Below are 20,541 nucleotides of genomic sequence, written 5' to 3' on the forward strand. Positions count from 1 at the left end.
TGCCGTATTTTTTCAGTACCACATCCAAGAATTTGTCCCATTGATATATTAGCCCTTATGTGTTAAGCGACCTAGGTACAAAATTGTTTATTTTTAAATTTTTTTTTTTAGTTTTAGATGGGCACAATATCTTTATTTTGTTTTTATGTGGTGCTGAGAATCGAACCCAGTGCCTCATGCATGCTAGGCGAGTGCACTACCACTTGAATCACATTTCCAGCCCCCAAAATTGTTCTTTATAGGCTTCTTTACTGTAGCTTAAGACTGGGAACTCCTTAAATGTCCATGAATGGGGAACAGCATTAAATAACTTATAGTATTTCTATTCAATGGAATACAATAAATAGTGAAAAAAACTGAGGTCGGTCTCAATGTCCTACTGTGAACAGATCTCTGGCACATATTAAGTGGAGAAGGTAACATGTAGAAGAGTGTGTATTAGATGCTACCTTTTGTGTAGAGATGTCCCTAGAAGGATACAAGAGAGGTTGATTGCCATGGAGGGTGTTTCTTGAGGGAGGTAAGGGAGGACCTTCTACAGTTTTTGCACCATGTAAATACATAAATGTATTATGTATTCAGACAATCGAATGTAAAGTTAGATAGTGCACTTGAATCTTTGGAAAGAGTATACTGCCATAACTCAGGCAAGAGGTTCTGAGACCCTAAAGTGCAACAATATCAGGAAATAAGAAAGTTAGGGACATATTTGAGAGGAACTTAGGTGGTCAGGACCCAGAGAGAGATTGGATATAGGAAAAAAGAGGAGATTTAAGGATAATTCTTAGATTTCTGATTTGAGTGGGCAAATGGCATATTATTTGCTGAGCTGTGGAATCTAGGAGATAAAGCATGGATTTTTGTGGGGGAGTGGGGAGGAGAATATAAGGGTCAATTCTTGTAGAAACTGTATTTGAGGGGAATATGGGACATCCAGATAGAGTTACAGGAGAGTAGTAGCCTAGAAATACAGATATGGGAGTTGTATTTACAGTTGGTGAGTTGAAGCCCTGAAGTAGATGAGATTACCCCCTGGGGAATATGTAGAATAAAGAAGTGTCTGTTAAACAGAATCTTGAGGCCAGATGTGGTGGTGAATACCTGTAACCCCAGCAGCTCCAGAAGTGGAGGCAGGAAGGTTGCAAGTTCAAAGCCAGCCTCAGCAACAGGGAGGCACTAACAACTCAGTGAGACCCTGTCTCTAAATAAAATACAAAAAAAGACTGGGGATGTGGCTCAGTGGTTAAGTGCCTTTGGATTCGATTAAAGAGTGAGGGGAGGATGCTGGAAGTGAATTCAGGGAAAGGTCTATAAAGGCATAGGGACAAAAAAATACAAAGAGTCAAGAGGGCATAGGAAAAACTAATAAAGCAGAGTTTCAGGAATCAAAGAATGAAATGCTATAGAAGGGGTCACACAAAGACTAGGATAGTAGATAGTGCGCCTTGGGTTAACCACATGGAGGACACTGACAGTTTCAGAGGGGTACTGGGGATGAGATGGGGAGTCAGACTATGGTGAGCTGAGCGGGTGGGATGACAGGACAATCAACTACTCTTTGCAGAAGTTTGACTGCCAATGAGGGACAGAAACACCATAGGAAAGGACAGAAGGAATATAGTGACAACAATAGCAAAACACTGTGCATCTCACCAATGAAATGAAAAACTTCAAAATCAGAAGTCGTGTTCAGTTCTCCTATAGAATAGTCTTACCAAATTCCCTCAACTTCAGTGATGGAAAGTTGAGAAGGTGTTTGTTGTTATTTAAATGGAAGAAATTGTTTTACACAACATTCTCTTTGCTTCTAATTTCTCTGGGGTTAAATGGATGGCAGCTCCACAGCCAAGTCCCTGCCTAGGCCTTTAAGGGCAGGTCTGAAGAAAGACAAGCACAACAACATCTAAAGAAAAGCCTAGCAGCCCACACAGCAGGTGCAGAAGTCTTCCTTCTTTTGTGAATACAGCAGTGCCCTCTAGAGGCACAGATGCTTCTCCTTGTTGCATTTTAGGATTGTTACTCCTTTTCCTCCAGGTGTAAGAATAATAGTGCTCTGATGCTGTGGATGACTGTACAAAAATTTTCTATTGAAAACACAGAGAGATCACTCTAGGGACCTAAAGATAGCAGAAAGTGTTGATCATTGTATCTTTTCATCATCATTCAAAAAATGCACAGCCTTTAATTGCTGCCTACTTGATGGCAAACATTTCAAAATAATCTTCCCCAGAGGGTTATTTTTTAAAATATTATTATCCAGATATCCCCTGTCGAATTAGGTCAAGGATATTTATCATAAACTCTGCAAGGCACACCCCGTGCAGGCACAAGTATCCTCTTTTTTCAAACACTCCTCAGGGGTCTTCACTTGCTCGTAAGGCTGTTGTTCCTGGCTGTTCTGAATGCTGTGCTCAGTCTCACCATTTTTTTGTCATCTTCCTCTTCTACATATGTGAAAACCTGATCCATCCTCCAAGGCCTGGCTCCAGTCTCACCTTCTCCATAATTTTTTTTCCTGTTCAAGCCCCTGTAACTTTTTCCCTTCTCTGAACTGCCATTATGGTTTTTATTGGAACCTGACCTGAAGAGGACAGAAAGTAAACAATAACAACAGCAAAGCAATATGTGCATCTCACCAATGGAATAAAAACTTCTCAAGATAGAAATCATGCTCAGTGTTCCTATGGACTATTTGTACCAAATTCCCTCAGCTTCTGGTCAATGCTTACTGTGTTGTTTCCATTTATTCCTAGAAGTAGGCTGCCATATCTGGGAACTGCAGTCTACACTTTGAAACCCAAGAGGGATTAAAGACCCACCAGAGACCTGGATAATGGCCTTCTCCATGGTAAAATCTATATGTATAAATATATAAATGTCTATGCATTATGAACCTTGACCAGTACATGAAGAGTTTTTCCTATAATAAATAGCAAGAAGTCTGGGCTCTTCAGTAACACCTAGCATCTCATTTGGTTTTAATAGCCTAATAAAAGTGTTATTGAATCATTGGGAAATTGGAATTAAAAATATGCTAATTATCAACAATGTTAACTTGAAGATGGATGATTTTTTTAAAAAAAAGTCACTTGCATATCATTTGGATTCTCTTCATTCATTCAGCAGTTCATTTTTTTTAGGATGGAGTAAGGAGATGATAAGGGAGGAATAAAAGCAAGGGAATAGAGAAAGAAACATCGTTTGCTAAATTTCAAAATTCTACATGAAGGCTATGTCAAGAAATAGGCAATTGAAAGTGGGTCCTTACTAGTGGGTGGAAGATGCAGCTGATGAGGCTCATGTCCTCATGTTTTCTGCTCTATCTAGGGAAACTCCAAGACACATTGGAATTGGAGCCTGTCTGAGAGTTTTGGATCTTTTTAGAGGTCTATGACTCTTAGGCCTTTTCAAGTATGAATCTATAACCCTTCATGTCATTTTAAATTCAATCCCTAGGCAAGTGTGATTGGGTCAATGTTTGATGGAACATTTAGTATTTTCAGTGTTTTAGGCACAAAGATAGAAAAATAACCACAGTGACAAATACATGTGTCCCTCTCTGCAAACCCAGCGCTTTGAACCAAGTTGCTGTTGCTTTGTATGTGGTAGACTGTATCTGGGATCAGTAGCCTGTAGCTGTTCAGCTTAAATTTTGTTTTAAAGTCATTCTCATCTTTCACAGGATGCTGGAGCAGCAACTTCCAATGAAAAATCAGGTAGGATCACCTCACTCCCACTCTTATTTCAGAAAGGCTTTGCTCAGATCTTTTCTCAGTGGAGAAAGGGGAATACGGATGGAGACTGTCTCCCCCACAAGTGCTCAGGTGCGTGACTGCAGGCCCGTGTGGAGACCCTAGCTCATGCTTCAGAAGGAGGACTTTTTCAGAGGCCGTGTGGTACTACCAACTTGTTCCCTTAGGGCCCCCAATGATCCTTTCCTTTGTTCACAGATGTAGGACTCTTCTGACCCCAGCCCTGGAGCTGACATTGGACAGAAGGGGTGGCCAACTGATTGTCCCCTTGGCTGAAAGAGCCAAATGGTACCTGCCTAATTCTAGGAGTGGCCTATTTGAGATTTCAGATTTCTAATTAAAGCTTAGGCCAGTTAGGTCAAACTACTCACTTGCTGCTTCTTTTGGGTAACTGAGGCCACCAGAGGTCTTTCTAGGTGGCTCCAATTAGAAATGCCTGTTGAAGTTATGTATATACGATTACCACATTTTATAAATTTAGGATGCACTTTTTTCACATTTAACATCTCTGAATCAATTAATCACTTTAATTGGCATTATTTTTCCTTTCTCAGAGGCATGCAATAACAATGTTTTGGGCTCCATGAAATAGGCTATCACAGGTTAGGTTCTCCAGGAACTATCACAGGTTAGGTTCTCCAGGAACTAGAGTTGGAGATGGAGTTAGTACAAAAGGTTCATTATGGAAGAAACAGAAGACGCTAGGTTGCGTGGGGTGGAGCCATCGAGTTATAATGCAAACTGACAGTCTCTGGCAGCCTGAGATCCCCTGTTAGAGAGTAGAGTTGTCTCTTGCTGAGCATCAATGGCCTTGTTCAGGCTTTGATAGAGAACACTCTGAGAATAGTATGACCTTGGCTAGAGAGCTGAGATGAACCCATGAGAGGGGTATTTAATAGCTACAGGTTGTGAGCTTACCAGATTTCCTACTTTATAATCAAACTGAAGGAGGATCTGAACAGAACATTTTTTTTTTTTTTTGACAGAACTGGGGATTAAACCCAGGGCCTTGGGTATGCAAGGCAGGCACTGAACAAACAGAACTATATCCCCAGCCCCCACACATCTTTTTTTCAGCCATAATAAATATTTTTTAATCAATCAGTTTTAATTCCACATTAATTTTAACTGTGTCATGCAACTAAAGTACTATGAAGAAATACTTGCTGTAGCAGACATTGTCAGTGCTCCCCCTGCACCTCCTAGCCAAGGGACAGCTTTGGCCAATGACCCTTAGAAGCTGGAGAAATATGTCAGCTCCTATAATTTCCCCTCTAGGGGTACAAATCTGAGGCATATAATCTATATTGCCCACCAGTGGAGTTAAGCTTCATTTACTAAATAAGACACTCTATTCGCTTTTCTCCTTCGTCTTAGTTTCCCACCCTCCCTTCCTTAAGCAGAACTCCTGGTGTTTGCTAGACTCACTTTTCAAATAAATTATTTACATTCAAATTCTCATCTCAGAGTCTGCTTCCAAAAGGACTCAAACTAAGACACTGACGAAAGCAAAAAAAAATTAGAAATGTAACTCCCTGTACTTCTGACTCATATCCTTTCTAATATTCTTACATGCATTTAAAATATTCATGAGCTCTCCTATACACACTATCTTCTCATCACTATACATAGTAGTTACTAATTATGGGGTATTTAGTATATGCAGGCATAAGACTAAGCACCTTATGAGTGTGTCCTACTATTGAAAACTCTTGGATATTGTAATTAAATGTCTGAGTGAGAAGGAGAATCAGTAAGGGAGCTAGAGGAAGTTCATCTCTTTTGTAAATAAGAAACTCAGCCTCCTGGTGTGAAATGGAATTACATACTTTTCGAAGGGTACCTTGATCATTTCTTTATTGTTTATCTTATATTCTCCTTTTCCAGAGACTGACTCTCTTGAAAGACACTATAGTTGTCAAATTCCTGTTAATCTCAATGACTTTGAAATATTAAAAAATAATGAGAGTAGACTGTTTGAAGTCCTCCAAAATAAGTTTGGGTGTATCTCTACCCTGATGTCTCCAGCTCCGGCAGGTAATAGCAATTCTTTGGGCCAGCAAGTCTTCAGAAAGACCCTGGTCCCAGGGCTAGAGTTATCTGTCTGGAAGGGTGACCTCAGCAGATGTGCTGTTGATGTTGTGGTGAATGCCGCCAATGAAGATCTTCTACATGGGGGAGGCCTGGCCTTGGCCCTGGTGAAAGCTGGTGGCCCTGATATCGAAGAGGAGAGCAAAAGATTCATTTCCAGTTATGGCAAAGTACTACCTGGTGGGATAGCTGTCACTGGAGCAGGAAAACTTCCTTGCAAAAACATTATCCATGCTGTTGGACCTCGATGGAAAGCAATGGAGAAAGAGAGATGCATTGATACACTGCAAAGAGCTATTGCAAATGTTCTGGAGTTTGTTTGTAAAGAAAAGCGCATTAAGACAGTAGCAATTCCAGCCCTGAGCTCTGGAATTTTCAAGTTTCCTCTGGATTTGTGTACAATGACCATTTTAAACACTATCAAGTTTTATTTCCAAAGCAAGCGAGTAGTTGGTAATTTGAAAGAAATTCATCTGGTGAGCAATGAGGACCCTACTGTTGCTGCCTTTAAATCTGCTTCAGAAACTGTCCTGGGAAGCAATGAGCTGGACTCTTGGGAGCGTCAAGAAACCACCCCTTCTTTTAATATGACTATTCAAACTCCTCAGGGCCTGACTCTCCAGATTGTCCTGGGCTACATTGAACTACAGACGGTAAGTTTTTGATTCTATTTTCTTACACTTCCAGTAGGGAATCCTTTAATTGTTTGATGCCTATTAAGAGGTTTTAGAATATGTACCATGCATTGCTGTTTAGAAAGCATCTTCTTAGGGTTAAAAGTGTGGTCTTCAGAGCCAAGCCACCTGGATTTAAATACCTGCCTTGCCATTTACTAACAGGGTGACTTGAAACAAATTAGTTTATCTTTTAGCTTCCTTTTCTATAAAATGAGGATAACTGTAGCACTTATATCATAGAGCTAAAATCAGTACTCACACAATGCTTCTCCTCGTGCGTGGCACATGGTTAGAGTAGTAATTATAATTATTATTGCTGTTGCTGTTATTGTTAGGCACTATGGAGAATTAGAACAACTTATGATCCTAAGGAACTTAAAATTTATTATGCTCTTTTTGTCTAAAAAGTTACTTATTTGGAAAAATCTCATTGTTGAGACAAACCATCTAAACATTTCTGAGGCAACCTGTCAGTAGAGATGCAAAATAACAGTGGACCGAGAAAGATTGTTTCTGGAGATGTGAGTTTTGAATCTGACCTCAAGTTGTGATGGGTATGAATTGGCAGAGGGAAAGCTTTGATAGGAGACCTTCTTGAAACTTGATCAAAGACACACTGAAGAATTAATTGACAAAGGAAATAATGAAATAATGAAGTTGGCCAGAGTGAGTAGACACAGGTGGAGTTCAAAGTCATATTCCATATGGATAGCTCTGTGACAGAGACTGTGGAAAATACAAGGTGTAACTTAGCATTTAGCTGGAGTTTATTGGGCACAAAGGCCAGGGCCCTCTGAGGGAGTTGAGGAAGTCAGAGAAAGAGCAAATCTAAGTGATTCTGGGCTAATACAGCTCCACTTCTAGGCAGAGAGCACCTAAGGAAGAGCATTATGACTTTCTCCTCTCTTGCAGTCCCAGAGCCTGATCTGTGCACGGATCTAGGTGTTCAGTAAATTAATGATGGATAAGTGGAAGAGGCAGCAGGAGCAGGGACTACAACAGAAGAAGAGAAGAAATACAAGGCTGCATTCTTTTTTTTTTTTTTGGACTGGGGATTGGATGCAGGGGTGCTTAACCACTGAGCTACATCCCCAGCCCTTTTTTTGTATTTTATTCAGAGACAGTTCCTTAGGGCCTCGCTGAGTTGATGAGGCTGGCTTTGAACTCTTGAACCTGCTGCCTCAGTCTCCCAAGCCATTGGGATTATAGGCATGTGCTACCACACCCAGCCAAGGCTGTATTCTTTAATTTCAGTGATGTCTCTTAGGGTCACAATCAAATCGACTTAACCACTATTAAAACAAATACCACCTATTATCTACAAGAAAATTAGAATAAAGACTGAGGGGACTATATGATTTGAGAAGGTGTTAAAACACCAATTCAAAATTAAAAGGAAAGCATCCTAGTTGAATAACTTATCTCATTAACTGAAATTTTAGTGCACTTATTTATTGCCAGTGGCATTGGAAACCTTAAAAAAATTAAAAGGATGCCAATGCCCCCAAATGGCAAATTTTGATTGCACTCTCAAAAGTAAAACACTTGTTAACATTTATGAGAAGTATCTAAGTTACCCCCAAAGAGAACCAAAGATGTCAGATGATTAGAGGCTTTGGTAGAGGAGAGGATACAACCCTTTAGCACAGATCTGAGAGCTAAGAGATGAAATTATTTAAATACCACATATATGTGTAGTCTTTTTCCAAAAAGATAGATCAAAGACTGGTAAAAATGATTGGCTATAGGATGAGGGAGTGTGTGGTTCTGGAGATCTCACCCAGAAGGAATCCTGCTTTTCATTGCAGATCTTTTTGCTTCATTTGCACTTTCTTTAACCATGTATTACTTATCGTAAAACAAAAACATTAGGTAGAATTTTCCTAAGAAAATTAATTTCTTCTCTGTTTAAAACAAACAACAACAACAACAAAAAACTTACACAGAAATAGCAAAAAGTGATAGTGGTACAGCAGAGAAGGAAACCATTTATTGATACAACTTAAAAAAAAAAAAAACACAAGGGGGGCTGGGATTGTGGCTCAGCGGTAGAGCGCTTGCTTAGCATGGGTGGGACCCGGGTTCGATCCTCAGCACCACATAAAAATAAAGGCATTGTGTTGTGCCCATCTACACCTAAAAAATAGATACTAAAAAAAAAACACAAGGAATGCTCAGAATCTAGAAACATAAAATGTGTAATACAGCAAGAAGCTAATAGATATTTACAATAAGAATCATTTCATCTATTTCTGTACTTAATTTTTTAATAGGACAGAGAGTTTCATGGCAATTAAATGATTGCTCCTTGGAAATAAGAGTTTCTAACCATTATTAAATGAATCTTTGTCGATTTGGGATCCTCAAAAAACATTTTGAAGGGCCTGGGGTTGTAACTCAGTAGCAAAGCGTTTGCCTAGCATGTGTGAAGCACTAGGTTCAATTCTCCACCCTGCATATAAGTAGATAAAGGTCCATTGACAATTAAAAAAAATATTTTTTAAAAAATCATTTTTAAAAGCTCTTCTGGGAAATGAAGATTTAAATTAGGGATTTAACAATGAATCCTATGCTTTCTTCCCTTTTCAGACAGATGTAATTGTTAATTCTGTAACCCCACCACATCTCAGAATGGGACCTGTGTCAACATCAATTCTACAACGGGCAGGAGATGAAATGGAATGGGAATTCCATAAAAAAGTAGCTAAACAGTTTTCAGTTTCCCAGTTGGTACTGGTCACAGAAGGATTTAAACTGCCCTGTAAATACGTATTCCATGTTCTGTGGAATTCAGCACAACCTGCATCTTTGGTAAGTTCAGAATAGACTTACCTTTATGCAGCTCCATGGTCTAAGCAGCCTGTTAAATTTCCATTGTTTCATTACATTTATGAAATCTTGTCAAGTGTTTATGGCCCACATTTGAAGCCTGAAATGTTACCTAACCCTTGGCTAAATTTTAAGTAAGTATATTGCAAATGGACACTGAAACACAGAGCTTCCTCATCCTATTCACCCATTCACCTCACCGTACTCAGTGACCCTGTAGACTTTTCCTAAGTAGGCACGGTGTTCACTTCTCCATATTTTCCTCTATGGATTAAATTCCAGGAGGAGCTGGGATTTCCCTTCTAGCACCACTCCAGTCAAATCTATTACCTGTGGTCTCTTCCTACCTGTGCTTGTGGTGGACATTGGCTCTCTAGCTACTTTGTCTCCTAAGGCCCATAACATACAAGCTTTAAAAAATAGGGAAACCCACTCAGATATGGAAAGAGAGAAGTTTAATCCCTTCTACCTTTGTTTATCTGTTTTTTTCCACCATTTCTTGCCCTCTTATGGCTAGACAGCTCTCTCGTCCCAAATTGGTCCTCAGTCTTTCAGGTCCTCCTTTCCACAAACAAACCTCTGTAACAGTAATTCAATATAATGTTGAAAAGTTGATAGACGTTTAAGTCTGCCAAAAATATTAGTACTTCTCCAGGAGAAATCATATAATAGATCTCAGTGATATTGAATAAATGTTGCTTTTTTTCTTTTAATCTCTATCTCCTTTATTAAACTTCTAAGAGCTCTTTATGCAGACTTGGAAGTGGCAGGTGAGCAGAGCAAACTGATAGTTGAGTCTCTGACCTGGGAAGATGGGCAAGGCTACATAAACCAGCAGAAATCAGTGCCCAAATGTCTTGAATAGCCCACAGTGGCCCAATTATTCAGTTTCTTAGTCCTTTCATTTCTCATTAGCTAACCTTATAGCTGTAGTGGAATCTCTATGGATGGGGCCTATCCTGCCCTCAGAGGAGGCATGGACATGATCCTTGGTAGAGGTTGGCATTGTAAAATATGAACAGAACCAAGGAATAAGTGAAGTCTTACTTTTGACTCAGAGAGTGATTTTAAATTTATGTTTCTCTTACAGATATTGAAAAATGCAATGAAGCAATGTTTGGAAGAATGCCTCAAGCCAAATATAACTTCCATTTCCTTTCCTGCCCTTGGGTCTGGAAACATTGGTATTGGGAAGGATATAGTAGCAGAACTTATGTTTAATGAAGTTTTAGTATTTGCTAAAGAGCATTTGAAAAAACAACTAACTGTAAGGTTTGTGATCTTTCCAGAAGATCTGGAGACATATAAGGTGAGTTAATATCTTAGAAATGTCCTACAGTTTGTCAGGCATAGTGAGGCACATCTATAATGCTAGATACTGAGAGTCTGAGGCAGGTGGATCACAAATTCCAGGCCATCCAGCATAACTTAGTGAAACCCTGTCTTAAAAAATAAAAAGGGCTGGGAATGTACCAGCCCTGGTAGAGTTATCCTGGATTCAATCCCTAGTACTGAAAAATTTTTAATAATGTGAAGGAAGAATAAAAAGGAATAAGAAACAGCTGCTTAAAATAGATTTTCTAGATATGGATTTTGGATTCTGCCTGTAACCAACATTCAAGTGAGGCTTCCCAGGAGTGTGTCTGAGTTTTGGATAGAAGGAGCCTTGCTCAGTGCCTGGAAGAGAGTGGTTGTGGACCTTAATTTTCTGTTTCTCTCTCCATTTCCTGGCCTGTTCCCCTTGTGTAGTGGCATACTTGTTCCAGCTTGCTCTTTCTTGGAACAATTGTAAAGGTTTTTATTCCTTCTTCTACCCAATCATAAAAGGAGATTTGTAGCATTTGCTAATTTCCATTGCTTAAGCCATCGGTGTGATACCACTGCAAGCCAGGTTGGAATTGATGTTCCCAATGGATGCTTATCAGCCAGGGTAAGCCACTCCTGTTCACTACTGTGCCTCCTCCACAGCTCCCTGGCAGAATTGTGGCAAATGACCCAGTGAAGTAGCACCTTTTTGACAAAATGAATCCTCCTGTGCTTTGAATAAAGACTGACAGTTTCCCCCATGCAGAGGACTATTACTGGGCCTACACAGGTACCCTAAGAACTTTCCAAGGTTCTGCATGAAGCACTATACCCTTGCAAGGGGAATTAAGCGCATTTAGAAAAGAAGATTTGTTCTCTTCAACATACAAATAGAATTGTACTTGGCAGTTCAAGGAAAGTGAAAAGATCAAACACAGACTGAGGGCTCCCCTTGAGGCTAACCATAACAATTGCCATCATACATTGGTCTGCCAGACACAGTGCTAAGCAGAAGCTGTCGTAGGGAACCTATATTGATTCCATAGCTTGGCTATTGTGAATTGAGCTGCTATAAACATTGAAGTGGCTGTGTCACTGTAGTATGCTGATTTCAAGTCCTTTGGGTATAAACCACGGAGTGGAATAACTGAGTCAAATGGTTGTTCCATTCCAAGTTTTCTAAGGAATCTCAATACTGCTTTCCAGAGTGGTTGCACAAATTTTCAGTCCCACCAGCGATATATAAATGAATCTTTTTTCCCATATTCTCATCAATATTTATTGTTAGTTGTATTCTTGATAAGTGCCATTCTGATTGGGATGAGGTGGAATCTCAGTATAGTTTTGATTCACATTTTTCTAATTGCTAGAGATGTTGAACATTTTTTAATGTATTTTTTGACAATTCATATTTCTTCTTTTATGAAGTGCCTAGTCAGTTCCTTAACCCATTTATTGACTGGGTTGTTTGTTTGTTTTGGTGTTAAGTTTTTTGAGTTCTTTGTATATTCTGGAGATTAATGCTCTGAGGTGCTGGTGGTAAAGATTTTTTCCAATTCTAAAGGCTCTCTGTTCACATTGATTGTTTCCTTTGTGGTGCAGAAACTTTGGTTTGATACCATCCCGTTTATTGATTCTTGATTTTTCTTCTTGTGCTTTGGGAATCTTATTGAGGAAGTCAGTTCCTAAGCCAACATGGTGGAGAGTTGGACCTACTTTTTCTTCTAGTAGATGCAGGGCCTCTGGTCTAATGCCAAGGTCTTGATCCACTTTGAGTTGACTTTCGAACAGGGTGAGAGATAGAGGTTCAATTTCATTCTATTACATGTATTTCCAGTTTTCTCAGTACCATTTGTTGAAGTGGCTCTCTTTTCTCCAATGTATGTTTATATCACCTTTGTCTAGTATGAGATAACTGTATTTATGTTGGTATGACACTGTGTCTTATATTCTGTTCCATTGGTCTTCATGTCTGTTTTGGCACCAATACCATGCTGTTTTGTTACCATAGCTCTGTAGGATAATTTAAGGTCTGATATTGTGATGCCTCCTGTGTCACTTTTCTTACTGAGGATTGCTTTGGCTATTCTGGGCCTCTTATTTTCCAAATGAATTTATTTAATGACTGCTTTTTCTATTTCTATGAAGAGCATTATTGGAATTTTAATAGGAATTACATTAAATATGTATAGAACTTTGGGAGTATGGCCCCTTTGACAATATTAATTCTGACTATCCAATAACATGGGAGATCTTTCCATCTTCTAAAGTTTTCTTCAATTTCTTTCTTTAGTGTTCTGTAGTTTTCATTGTAGAGATCTTGTACCTCCTTTATTAGATTAATTCCCAAATATTTTATTTTTTGAGGCTATTGTGCATGGGATAGTTTTCCTGATTTCTCTTTCAGTTGATTCATCATTGGCTTATAGGAATGCAACTGATTTATGAGTGTTGGTTTTATATCCTGCTACTTTGCTGAATTCATTTATGAGTTCTAGAAGCTTTCTGGTGGAGTTTTTCAGGTCTTCTAAATATAGAATCATTTCATCGGCTGCCTGATTATTTCTAACCCTATAAATACATTCTGACTTTTAAAATGACCTTCTAGAGACAGGTGATTCATTTATTTAATTTTGGTATTGGGGATTGAACCCAGAGGCAATTAACTACCAAGTAACATCCCCAGAGCTTTTTAATATATTATTTAGAGACAGGATCTTGCTGAGTTGCTTAAGGCCTCATTAAGTTATTGAGGCTGGCTTTGAACTCAAGACTCTCCTGCCTCAGCCTCCTAAGCCGCTGGGATTATAGGGGTGTGCCACCACACCTGACTGGCAATTCTTATTTGTTTATTTATCAATAGGTAATGTACCTTATTTGTTTTATTTCTGAGTTCTTGGATGAGGCGGGTGTTATAACCTCTCCAGGTAACTAAATATGGTAATGTCAAGGACTTTTTGCTCTGAAAATAATAGCTGAAATGATAATTTATGTCTGGGCTGGATTGTGGCTCAGAGGTACACTGCTTGCCTAGCATGTGTGAAGCACTGGGTTTGATCTTCAGCACCACATAAAAATAAATTAATTAATTAAGGTATTGTGTCCATCTACAACTGAAAAAAATATTTATAAAGATGTCCTATAGAATATAATGCTAAGTGAAGTTAGCAAATCCCAGGAAACCAAATGCCAAATGTTTTCTCTGATATAAGGAGGCTGATTTATAGTAGGGTTAGGAGGAGGAGCATGGGAGGATCAAAAGAACTCTGGTTAGGGCAAAGGGGAGGGAGGGGAAGAGAGGAGGCATGGGTTTAGAAAAGAGGGTGGAATGAGATGGACATCATTACCCTAAGTACATGTAAGAAGACCCAAAGGGTATAAATATAATCTGTGTACAACCAGAGATATGAAAAATTGTGCTCTATATGTATAATATGAACTGTAATGCATTTTGCTGTCATATATAACAAATTAGAATTAAAAATTAAAAAATAAATAAATAAAAATGAATATCTGAAAAAAAGATATCCTACAGATTAAGAAACTTATTGTTAAAACTTAGATGCAAAGCAAAATCTAAATTTTACCTCATTAATAAATAGCACCTTTTCAATAAAGTACTACCCATTGTATCAATTTTGAACAAGGAAGAGTACATATTTACAGCTTTAATTCATGCCTAATATTATAATACTTATAATAAGCAGGAAATGAAGGTCTATTGAATGAATGAATGAACAGGTGATTATTTTTTGTCTTGGAGTATACATTCTTCTTTTTTTTTGTACTATATTTGTTTTTCCTTCCTTGTTGTCCCTAAGTGTTCTAATAGAGTATGGTGCTGCACTTGCTGTTCCCTAGGACTTTCCTTTTAGATTTGTGGCAATGGGGATGGGGATTGAGAGGCAGATGAGATCAAGTGTGTTTGATACAGATAGAGAGATTTTGGTGACAACGACTATATACCCTGCTCATGACTCTCTGCTCTGTTTTGCTTATTGTAGGTTTTCAGTCATGAAATGACAAAGAATTTCAAGATGCTGAATCGTAACATTTACAATGGTGAGTAGGAAATTCACAGATCTAGAAGTAGAGTTTCCCATCATAGGTTCATTCTGTTCTTGATCATCTGAACTAATACAGGAAAGGAGAATAAGCCAATAGTATTGTGCTCCTACTGGACACCTGACCTGCTTTATACCTGACCGTGATTCTATTTTTGCTTAATCTAATTTCATGATACTGACGGAGAAGGTAAGTTGCAGTAGATAACCCACAGTGGGCTGGGGATGTGGCTCAAGTGGTAGTGTGCTTGCCTGGCATGTGCGGGGCGCTGGGTTCTACCCTCAGCACCACATAAAAATAAAATAAAGATTCTGTGTCCACCGAAAACTAAAAAAAAAAAAAAGATAATCCACAGTGTGGGCAGCTCATTTATAAATAAGTGTTTCTAATTTTTTTCTCATAACAAAGCTGCCCTCCATAAACTGGCTAAGCTAGTAAGACTTTATGCCCCAAATATCTAAATGGGTTACTTATTACTAATTAGAGAAGGGGCTGGGGATGTGGCTCAAGCAGTAGCGCGCTCGCCTGGCATGCGTGCGGCCCAGGTTTGATCCTCAGCACCACATACAAACAAAGATGTTGTGTCTGCTGAAAACTAAAAATAAATATTAAAATTGTCTCTCTCTCTCTCACTCTCTCTTTTAAAAAAAACAACAAAAAACTAATTAGAGAAAACGCCTCTGAGTAATACTAGATAAATGGGTTAACCCACCACTATCATGATGGAAACTTTAACACACACACACACACACACACACACACACACACACAGTTGGGGGGGGAGGGGAGGGAGAGGTCCCAACTCTACAGATTCAGATTCAGATTCAGATTCAGAAACTTTGAGTGTGGACCAAGCAGATATTTTTTAATGCTCCCTAATAAGTTTTGCAGCTGATTTAGGTTTGGGATCCCTGGATTAAACCAATTCTGGTTGTTAGTGGCAGGAGAGGGTTAGCTTTGTCTCATAACTTTATTCCTTCAGTGGAATTTGAGTGAACTGAACAGGAATGTTCAATGACCCAACAGTTCTGAAAGTGAAGAAGGAGGAATTTCAAGGGTTTTGGCCTGGGACTGTGCTTTTTATCAGCCTATCCATTTGTCTGTAAGATGGTGATGATAATAATTGACTATTGTGAGAATAATTGGAGGTTATGTATGTAAAGATAGTCTGTAAATTACAAAACATTAAACAAATGCCAGGGGACAAAAGATGAATGGGAAGATGGACATAACTTCCCTGGTGGCCCAGAGGAGGAGGAGATTTTTTCTGACTGGGAGGGATCAAAAATGGCTTCATGGCCAGGAGTGGTAACTTGGGAGGCTGAGGCCAGAGGATCTCAAGTTCAAAGCCAGCCTCAGCAATTTAGGGAGTCCCTAAGTAACTCAATGAGACCCTGTCTCTAAATAAAATACAAAAAAGGACTGGGGATGTGGCTCAGTGGTTAAGTACCACTGGGTTCAGTCCCCAGTACACTAAAAGAAAAAGAAGAATGGCTTCATGGATAAGAATGGTTCTATATTGAGCTTTGAGGATGGCAAGATTTTCAATAGCCAGTGTATGTGTGTGGTGGTGGTGAGGGTGACAGCACCCAGGAAAACCCACAGGAGCAAACCACAAGGAATACAGGGTAGCTAGGTAAGAAGGAGTGTTTTAGAAGAGGCTCATGTGGAAAAGGATCATAATGACATAGACAAAAGTCTATGTCATTAATCTGATTCAGGGCAAGGGTCACCATTTGTTTCAGTAATTCTTGAGGGTATCTGTAAAGTAATTAGATAGCACAGGACAATAATTGACAGTCATAATGATTGATCTTCATCTCAGTTACCAAGGAAAGGTTAAACTAGTTAGAAAGGCAGAGAAGCATGTTTTCATTAGGATTATTTAGATAATAAATAGTTAAATGTGTTTTGGTGCTAGAGGAGTACCCTTTAGTGGTCTGAACAATTCTTCTTTCCTAATAATGGTAGATGAATGAAGTCCCATCTTGGATGTTTTAAATTTTCTCTTAAAATGTAATATATGCTCCTAAACCAGGGTTTAAAACAACAAAAAGCATGCCTCCAATTAAAATATTTTTTTACTCTTGTCTAAAATTTTAGCTTATAAATGGAAAAAAAATTCAAAAAGTAAAACATGGGCTTTTATTTTTATCAGAGAGAGGCCTTCCTTTCCCTCTTACTTCTAGTTCTATCCTAGCTCTTTTTCATAGTTTCTGAGGCGAACCAAGTACAATATCAGGATAAAGATGCTGCTTATCTTATTGTTCCAGGGTCACTAATAATAGGCGTAATTGTGCGAGCACTGGAGTCAAATGTCCATACCTGTTGACTTCATGGCCACCACTAACTGGTTCTATAACCGTGGGCACGTTACTTAATGACACTCTGAGTCTTACAAAGTTCTCCTTATTTGTACAATGGTTTGGTCTTGAAGCTTGAATAAAATAATACATGTAAAGCCCTTGGAACAATGCTACAATATAGTAAGTGTTCAACTTACTTTTGTCCCTCAAAAATTGTGCTAAAATTTATTCCTGTACAGCTCTGAGTTCCATTGCTCTACAGATCCTTGCTGACAACTTGAATGTCAGAGTCAAGAATTTAAAAAAAAAAAATTTGTAGTTGTAGATGGACAGCCTGCCTTTATTTTGTTTATTTTTATATGGTGCTGAGGCTCAAACCCAGTGCCTCACACATGCTAGGCAAGAGCTCTACCACTGAGCTATAACCCAAGCCCCAGAGTCAAAATTTTTTCCAATTTGGTAGATGATTTTTCAATTCCCTCATTGCCATTAAGGAAAAGCATCTTTTTTTCACATAGATACAGGTCATTGATGTTTCCTTTCCTGTGAAACATTTTGCCCTAGTAACTATTGGGTTGTTTCTTTTTTTTAATAATTTTAGGGAATTCTTCATATATTGTAGATAGTACATGATCTATTAATTTCCTCTCTTTTTTAAAAAAAAGAATTTGTAGTTGTAGATGGACAGAATGCCTTTATTTTATTAAGTTTATTTTTATGTGGTGCTAAGGATCGAATCCAGTGCCTCACATGTGCTAGGCAAGTGCTCTGCCATTAAACTATGGCCCCAGCCCTTAATTTCCTCTCAATTAGTCCATTCCCTCCCCCGCAACACTTTTTTTTTTTTTTGCAATTTGAGTTTCAGAGTTGCTTGAATATCTCTATCATTTATGAAGACTATAGATAGGTGATTAGAATAAGGTTCCCTTTCTTTTTCTGCTAGAATATATCATCTCCAGCAGCAGTAGCTAAGCTTTAAATGCTTGCTTTGGAGATGAAGAAGCATAATGCCCAACTCTATCCTTTAAGCAGAAGAAGGTCCAAGAAGGTCCTATTACACAAAGATAAGATATAATAAGGATTTCTGGGTAGTAGAATTATAGGCATCTCTTCTTTTCAGTATACTCTGATAATTTTCTAGTTTTCTAGTTATAGGCATATGTTATTTTTATTATCAGAGATGTGGGTTTGTTTTTTAAAATGAGTTTTATGCTAGGCTCACACTGTAATCCCAGTGACTTGGGAGGTTGAGGAAGGTGGATTGTAAATTCAAAGCCAGCCAGAAACTTAGTGAGTCTTAGTGAGACCTGTCTCAAAATAAAAAGGACTGGGGATGTGACTCAGTGGTTAAGCACCCCTGGGTTCAATTCTAGGTACCAAAATCAAAACCAAAAACAATAAATTTCACTCCTTGAATTGTATGGCTTTCAGAGATCTTTGATTTTAAAATTGGCAGAAGCAAGAGGTTAAGGAAAATTTCATTCATCAGGAAACAATACTTAGTTGATATCCAGATTGAGATCACAAGGTGAACTCATCTGTGAATTGACAAATGCCACATAGTAGAGGCCAGATATGATAAAACCAGCTACTCCAGAGCTAAACTCTGTGCTCCCAAGGAGGCTCTAAATAATGCATATAGATTGTTTTTATATCCAGTGCAGCTTTCAAAGATAGGTTCTTATTAGGAGCTACTAGTGCTGATAATGGTGAAGATATCCTTGGGGTAAACACTAGCCATGGTGTTTTGTTCTGTACTATTTTAAAAACCACCAACCTTCCATGATTGCTTATGATAGTTCTTTCAGTCCCCCAGGGGACCAGCGAGGATCAAAGAGAAAATGGGCTTGAAGTGGGGTCTCCTGCCATCGATCTGATGGGATGGAATAAAGAAGAGATATGTGAGGCCAAAGCATGGATCCAAAGGATACTGACATCCCAGAACATCCACATCATTGAGAACAAGCATATTCTCCGCCTTGGGAAAAAGGAACATGACATTTTATCTAAACTTCAGAAAACCTCAAGTGTCTCCATTACAGAGGTTATCAGTCCCGGAAAGGCAAATTTAGAGATCAGAGGAGCCAGGGATGACCTCATTGAGGTGGTTATGAACATTGAACATATGCTCTGTGAAGTTCAGGAGGAAGTGACAAGGGAAAAGGAGCAAAACCTTTGGATCTTATCAGGTAAGTAACTTCCTGTTTAGTTAAGAGTCAGCTTTACCAACTGTTTCTTCTTTGGGGTATGAATGGGTTTGTACAAATGTGGATAAAAAATAGAATGGAAAAGGAGAGAGCAAACTATTCTGGTTCTGTGTTAGGTCGTAAACTTTTTCGTCATAAACTTTTTCTTTTTCTTTTTTTTTTAAATGGCGATGGGGATTGAAACCAGGGCCTGGCATGTGCCAGGCAAGTGCTCTAGCACTGAGCTACACCTCCAGATCCTAGGTCATGATTTTTTTGTGTGGTGCTGGGGATTGAACCCAGGGCCTTGTGCATGCTAGGCAAACACTCTAACAACTGAGCTGTATCCCCAGTGGTCATAAACTTTTATGAGGCAGTTTTGGGCTCTCTTTCTACCATCAGGGTTATTTGTTAAGGAATGAAAACATACACACATAACACACATGCACACACTAACACACACATTGGGTTTACATATAATGACATGGATTGCCTGAGAGGTGAATGAATTGAAAGCCTAGGGTAAAACCTAAGCCAAGCACAGGGTAAAAACTGCACATCCCTATCTCTGCAAATGGAGCATTTAAACGTACACACATTCCACTTGATTGTTTCTTTTATTGAGCTTTATTGTATTTATTCATTGCTGTCAGGATTAGGAACCATAAAATTGCTTACTTGGAACCCTGTCACCAATGAAAGTATTCACTGGTGCTATGAAATACACTTAAATATCTCCATTCAGTGGGGCTAAACTCATCAGGATAATTGTGGGAATTTGGTCTGGAGAGATTTTTTTACAGAACCCTGGAACTACTTAGGAAATTATGCCTTTTAAAATGCTACCTGAAGAAACAGCAGATTATTTCATTCATTTATTCAATGACTGCATATTGCTTCCATGGTGTGTGTATGTGCCATGTATTGTGCTAGGTGCTCGTGATAAACAAGGTGAATATTTTTCCTGCTCAAAGTCTACTTGGTATGGGAACAGGTAAGTAATGATAGAGGAGGGGGAAAGTGCTCTGTGAGCAGTGAGGAAAGGCACCTTACCTCCATACTTGAGATGTCAGAGGAAAGCTTCTCAAAGGAGGTGTCATAGATCAATAACTAAATAATATGTAGCAGTTAGCTAGACAAAGAAAGTAAGTTTCAAGAATTCAGACTCCAGTAGAGCCTAGATTATATAAGGCCTTATAAATCACATGAGAAAATTCAGATTTTTTTTTTTTTTTCCTGGAGCCGCTAGGGATTGAACCAAGAGGCCCTTTTCCACTGAGCTATATCCCCAGCCCTTTTTATTTATTTTTTTATTTTGGGACACTGTATT

The 20,541-nt window shown here is 38.7% G+C and overlaps 1 protein-coding gene across 2 annotated transcripts in view; it reads left to right on the forward strand.

The window, feature by feature from the left end:
* Parp9 (poly(ADP-ribose) polymerase family member 9) overlaps positions 1-20,541 on the forward strand; it is a 36,898-nt gene that overhangs the window by 1,408 nt on the left and 14,949 nt on the right. Inside the window, exons 2-8 of one of the 2 annotated variants that reach the window (XM_076868776.1) lie at positions 2,754-2,848; positions 3,683-3,716; positions 5,640-6,496; positions 9,110-9,331; positions 10,440-10,658; positions 14,659-14,716; positions 18,834-19,214. In XM_076868776.1, coding sequence (XP_076724891.1) covers positions 2,834-2,848; positions 3,683-3,716; positions 5,640-6,496; positions 9,110-9,331; positions 10,440-10,658; positions 14,659-14,716; positions 18,834-19,214 — 1,786 coding nt within the window. In that variant the 5' untranslated portion in view covers positions 2,754-2,833. The remainder of the gene's footprint in view (positions 1-2,753; positions 2,849-3,682; positions 3,717-5,639; positions 6,497-9,109; positions 9,332-10,439; positions 10,659-14,658; positions 14,717-18,833; positions 19,215-20,541) is intronic. The other variant, XM_076868777.1, reaches the window with a different exon arrangement.

The sequence above is a fragment of the Callospermophilus lateralis genome, chromosome 10 (genome assembly GCF_048772815.1).
Source record: "Callospermophilus lateralis isolate mCalLat2 chromosome 10, mCalLat2.hap1, whole genome shotgun sequence".
Taxonomy (NCBI): domain Eukaryota; kingdom Metazoa; phylum Chordata; class Mammalia; order Rodentia; family Sciuridae; genus Callospermophilus; species Callospermophilus lateralis.